Source organism: Chelonoidis abingdonii, chromosome 4 (assembly GCF_003597395.2).
Source record: "Chelonoidis abingdonii isolate Lonesome George chromosome 4, CheloAbing_2.0, whole genome shotgun sequence".
Taxonomy (NCBI): Eukaryota; Metazoa; Chordata; order Testudines; family Testudinidae; genus Chelonoidis; species Chelonoidis abingdonii.
In genome coordinates, this window is record NC_133772.1 from 148,262,151 (window position 1) to 148,268,397 (window position 6,247).

At 40.8% G+C, this 6,247-nt stretch overlaps 1 protein-coding gene across 4 annotated transcripts in view; it reads right to left on the minus strand.

The window, feature by feature from the left end:
- The window catches only part of SLC38A6 (solute carrier family 38 member 6), a 67,416-nt gene extending 61,206 nt beyond the window's left edge, over positions 1-6,210 (minus strand). For 3 of the 4 annotated variants that reach the window (XM_032789195.2, XM_032789197.2, XM_032789198.2), the window contains exons 1-3: positions 5,982-6,210; positions 2,559-2,689; positions 1,640-1,713 (exon numbers count right to left, since the gene is read on the minus strand). In XM_032789195.2, the coding sequence (XP_032645086.1) occupies positions 1,640-1,713; positions 2,559-2,689; positions 5,982-6,101 (325 nt within the window). In that variant the 5' untranslated portion in view covers positions 6,102-6,210. The remainder of the gene's footprint in view (positions 1-1,639; positions 1,714-2,558; positions 2,690-5,981) is intronic. The other variant, XM_032789196.2, reaches the window with a different exon arrangement.
- Positions 6,211-6,247: the final 37 nt, after the last annotated feature.

A 6,247-nucleotide genomic window follows, 5' to 3' on the forward strand; every position in this document is an offset into this window, starting at 1 on the left:
TTGTTGTTGTTAATACAAACAACAAAAAATGCTTCCCAGAAGAGCAATATTTCCTATGGATAATGACTTAAGGACCTAGAATATAAAGATGGTTTAAAGCCTCAAATTTCATCAAGTGGAAAGTTCCTTTATTGTAAAACAGTTTTTCTTCCATTTCTCCCCTTTTCCCTGCCCCTGTAATTTCCTTTGCACTAGGTTGTCAATGAAGATGATAAATAAAATCAACATAATATCACCACCATTTAGGATGTATATGATACAGTGCTTTTCATCCATAGTTTTGAATACTCAAAAGTTTGTTATCCTCATTTTACAGATGGGAAAACAGATTAAATATCTTGCCCAAAGTCAGAAAGCATGTCTGTCACGTAACTGGGACTAGAACCCATGTCTCCTGACTTCCAGTCCAGTGCCTTATCCACTGCATGGATACCTCCTATGAGAAATGATAAATACTGTACATTAGAAGATTGTGGTAGTGGGGGCCATAAAAGAACCTACAATAGACAGATTAAGAGTTTTCAAACTTTTGCACTATCAGGTAATGATACCTGTCTAATCTTGGAATCCTAACTGGCTGGAGAGAAAAAGGTAGCCACAAACTAGTCCAAAAGCACCAAGCAGCTATGGCCATCTATCACTAAAGTATCCCTAACCGCTACTGAACTTTTTTTTTTTTTTTAGTGTGCGTAAAGGAGATCACTCAACTGATGAAGACAGGAACAGCAGTCTCCGAGCAGAATCAGGAAATAGTCAGCTGAGTGACCAAAGCTAGCTATGGAAAACAAAAGCAATAAAGAAAGAAAGAAAGCTTTCTCCTACCATGAAAACCATCCTTGAAGTGAGGAAAACAGATAGGGTGGTAATGACAAGATGGATGATGGAGACAGAGACCAGGTTATACTAGAAAATCTCCATGTAGTAGAATTTAAGGAACTGGCATTTTAAGGTTTCAATAACAGTTTAAAAAAAACATAAGTTAAATCATTAGGTGGCAGCTGAATAGCTATTGTAGAGAGTTGAGACTCCAAAGCAAATATTCATGCACTATGATAAGTTAATACTAAGGGTCTAGAATCAGAAGACACACCAGAATCAAGTAGTGTCAGATGATCTCTAAGACAGAAGAGGTATGCGAAGAGCAAGGGGATGGATAACAGTCAAATAAGATTACTAAGCCTGATAAGGTATCCATTGAAGTGAACATGTGTCCACAATGATGCTAATTTAGGGCTTGCTGCTGCTCTTATGAGTTCAAAGACAGCAGCTCTGTGTGTATGTGTGTGTGTTTAAAAAAAAGATTGAATCCAGAAGGTGTTAAAACCATCCTTACTAAGCTATCTCAGATATTTGCCTTTTTCATGCATCTTTGCAGAATATCGGGGAGCTCAAAAATCATACCTACTGCAAAAAAAAATTTCAGTAAAAGTTTCAGAAGTATGACAATGTTTCAAAAATCACACTTATGGATGAGTTTTAACAAAATAATGACAAATCTTAATTTTCAAAATATTACATCAACAGTGAGATACACAGTATCATATTTATATATCATTAATTCAAATAATTTTACAGGGTCACATCTTTGTAGATGAGACAAACAATAGACTATTGCTCTATATATTCTCTCTTCACTTACCAGTCTGAATGCACATACTAAGCAGCAGAAATACTGAGTAAGAAGCAAGGCTGGCAACAATCAGCAGCAAGATGCTAAAATATAAAATACTGAAGAGTAAGGCATTTCTTAAAGTAAAGAACATATTCTCTTTTCAAAACTGGTTTATGATTGCACAAGGAAGAAGTTATGAGACAAGACTTCCTCATTTTATGGCTCACATCTGCTGACCAAAGTTCATATGGTCACTGACTTATCTGCTGTTTGCTATGTTCCACTACACTTCACGTTTTTATGTGCTAGACTATAAGTCATCACAGATTTATGTAGGACAAAAGTACTGCACGTGAACCATTTCATAACCACAACTGGAACATAACCACCAGGAACTGCAACTCTACTGCATGTGTGTCTGTATATATATTAAAGTGAACTTAGTCCTTACAGAAGGAGTCAGACTAAATACAGTGGTAGTTAGTCCTCTGCTTATTCACAGAATAGGTACTGCATAAAGAGTAGACATACAAGCTTCCCCACACTGCTCAGCAGAAGTGCATCAGCCCTATCCTGGACAGTCCAATTCTAAAACTAAATAGGATAATGATTTTGTGATATAAACATCTATCCATAGGAACTGGGTTGACTACCAAATTGCCACCAATTTAATGGTAATTTAATGAGACTTCAGGTCATTACCCCCACAGGCCAGATTTGAATGAATAACCTAGGAGTGAAATGGGTCCATAGCCTTAAATGCCAAAAATACAAGCCAACCAGTCCTTGTAGGATGTAATATTTTTCCATACAAAAATCTCAGCTCAGATCTTGCTCCCCACTTAAAAAAAAAAAAAAAAAAAAAAAAAAAAAAGTTATGTACAGTATTTCAGGAACATGTAAAGGTCATTTTAGAATGGATATGTATGTGAAACTAAAAACTTACCTAAATCCAATGACCCCTGTGTTGGCCATGGCGTAAGATAAACCAAGTATTCCACTTCCCATGATTGCATTCATTAAATTAAATACTGAGAAACCAAAGGAAACACCTGAAGATGCATGATTAAGAGCGCTCTGTAAATAGGATAAACAAATACAATTAGTATGAACGTTTTGTGTTTTTGTTTGTTTGTTTGTTTTGGAGAGACTGAAGAAATTTCAGCCACATAACTTCTCCCTCTCTCCATCAGTAGACCCTTATAAAACTCTAGAACCCAGACTCAAAAAATAAATGGTACAGCATAGTAATGATCCCCAAACACAGTAGTTTTCTACTGCAAACTAGAGTGGTTTATATTAGAATGTGGTTAGCTTTGTTTTTAAAGATGACTTTGATAGCCATTGAAGTGGGGGAGAAGAAGGAGAAAGATAAGGAAATGGCAGCACTTGGGGGAGTTGAATGCTTCCAAGCCTTAGTTAAATAAATGATCAAACATCTCAGAAAAACAGTTCTCACTTTAAAGACCTGTACTACATTGTGTGCCTGCATCAATGCTCATTTCTTCTTGCTCCACTCTGTAGGGCCAAATCTCCCTGCTATCAGCCCCACTTTGTATCCTTGTCACCTTTCTGCCACCTTCTAGGTATTATTTTATTAGTTCACACTGTCCTTTGAGCATAAGAGAGTCTTTTTTTCATGTGCTAAACACCTTCTCCTCTCCTTAAAATATCTCCTCAAAATACACTTCATAGAATCACAGAACTGGAAGTTGATCTCAAGAGGTCATCTAGTCCAGTCCCCTGCACTCAAGGCAGGACTAAGTATTATCTAGACCATCCCTGACAGGTGTTTGTCCAACCTGCTCTTAAAAATCCCTAATGATGGAGATTCCACAACCTCCCTAGGCAATTTATTCCAGTTCTTAACTACTCTGACAGTTAGGAAGTTTTTCTCTAATGTCCAACCTAAACCGCCTTTGCTGCAATTTAAGCCCATTGCTTCTTGTCCTATCCTCAGATCTTAAGAAGAACAATTTTTCTCCCTCCTCCCTGTAACAACCTTTTATATACACCTCTCCTCCAATATAACATAACCCGATATAACACGAATTTGGATATAATGCGGTAAAGCAGCACTCGGGGGTGGGGGGGGATGCCGAGCACTCCGGTGGAGCAAAGCAAGTTCGATATAACACGGTTTCACCTATAACGCAGTAAGATTTTTTGGCTCCTGTGGACAGCGTTATATCAGGGTAGAGGTATACTTGAGAAGACTGAGAGGGGGCATAACAGTTTTCTTCTCCAAACTAAACAAACCCAGTTTTTTCGATCTTCCCTCACAGGTCATGTTTTCTAGACCTTTAATTTTTTTTGCTGCTCTTCTGTAGATCATCTCCAATTTGTCCACATTTATCCTGAAATGTGTCACCCAGAACTGGACACAGTACTCCAGCTGAGGCCTAATTAGCACGGAGTATAGCGGAAGAATTATTTCTCGAGTCTTGCTTACAATACTCTCGCTAGTATCTCCCAGAATGATTGCTTTTTTTGCAACGGTGTTACACTGTTGACTCATATTTAGCTTGTGATCTACTATGACCCCCAGATTCCTTTCCGCAGTCATTTCCCATTTTGTATATGTGCAACTGATTGTTCTTTCCTGAGTGGAGTACTTTGCATTTGTCCTTATTGAATCTCATCCTATTTACTTTAGACCGCTTGTCCAGTTCATTTTGAATTTTAATTCTATCCTCCAAAGCACTTGCAACCTTTCCCAGCTTGGTATTGTCCACAAACTTTATAAGTGTACTCTCTATCCCATTATCTAAATCACTGATGAAGTCTTCATGAAGTCTTTCAAAAACAAATGCTCCAATATTCTTACTCAACGGCCACATTACATATTATTTGTCTGAACTAGCCTATCAGCTTCCTGGGGTGGAGACTGTCCTCATTTACTTCTAGGGCACCAAGCACACCAATGCTAATAAAATACAAGCAGCACCAAAAAATGCCTAGACAGTAATTCCCACCCAACCTCCCCACATTCTCATCAGGGCTCCATGTCCCTGATGGTTTAAATTCAGCCCAGACCAGTAAAACCCAACCCCAATAGTCATTACCATCTAATAGATGTCCAAAACGAGTTTGGTGATCTCAGTCAAGTGAACTATTGTTTCACTTCACGAACAACCCACACCATCACCAATGGCCCTAATCTACTCTCTCAGGTGGCAGGGTCAAGCAAAGAAGCCAAGGCTTGAATTGCCAATGGACAATGATCTATCCTCCCAGTAGGGTGACCAGACAGCAAATATGAAAAATGGGGACAGGGTGGGGGGTAATAGGAGCCTATTTAAGAAAAAGACCCCAAAATCAGGACTGTCCCTATAAAAACAGGAGTACTTGTGGCACTTTAGAGACTAACAAATTTATTTCAGCATAAGCTTTCGTGGGCTACAGCCCACTTCTTCGGATGCATAGAGTGGAACACACAGACAGAAGATATTTATACATACAGAGAACATGAAAAGGTGGAAGCACCCATATCAACTGTTAGAGTCCAATCAATTGAGATGAGCTATCATCAGCAGGAGGAAAAAAAAAAAACCTTTGAAGTATAATTAAGATGACCCATAGAAGGTGTTTGGAACTAACATGGAAATTAGATTCAATTAGTGTTAATAACCAAACCATTCCAGTTCTCTGTTTAGGCTGAGTTAACTGTATCTATTTGCATATTAATTCCACGTTCAGCAGTCTCTTTGGAGTCTGCTAAAACCAGAACTTCCAAAGAAGATGTCTGAAACTCGAATTAATATGCAAATTAGATACAATTAACTCAGGCCTAAACAGAAAACTGATGGTTGGGTCATTACAATATTGAATCTATTTCTGTAATTAAGTTCTCCTCACACCTTCTCAGATGGGACATTCTTATTTCACCTTCAAAAGTTTTTTCTCCTGCTGATGAAAGCTCATCTCAATTGATTAGACTCTTCCTGTTGGTATGCATACTTCCACCTTTTCATGTTCTCTGTATGTATAAATATCTCTCTGCGTGTTCCATTCTGTGCATCTGAAGAAGTGAGCTGTAGCTCACAAAAACTCATGCTGAAATAAATGTGTTAGTCTCTAAGGTGCCACAAGTACTCCTCTTCTTTTTGCGGATATAGACTAACAGGGCTGCTACTCTGAAACCTATAAAAACAGGACATCTGGTCACCCTACCTCCCACCCCAGTCGCCCCTCAAAGCACTAGTGGGGAAGCCTGGCTAGACGGGACCTGTCCGGGGGATAAAAAGCCTTCACCTCCTCTCCTGACACCTCCCTCCTCCTCGGCTCCAGCTCCGACCCAGCTCAGCTCCTGCCACAGACACCCACCCCCGGGAGCCCCCCACGCCCAGCCCCCGGCCCCCTCACACACATTGCCCAGCGGCGCTGGAGGCAGCAACGGGGCGGACTCCTGCTCCCCTTCCTGCTCGCGGGCAGACAGGTACCAGCCCGGCTCGCGGTTGATACTCCCGGCGGGACCCGGCTGCTGCATGGTGCCCTGTGCGCCGACCCCAGCCAGCCGCTCCGTCCCCAGCCCACTCTCGAGGGGCGGGAGTTGGGCGGTGCCTCAGGCTGGACTGGAGCCTCCCCCTTGCGCCGGCCGGGGGAGGTGGTGGCGGCGGCGGCGGCGGCGCCGCC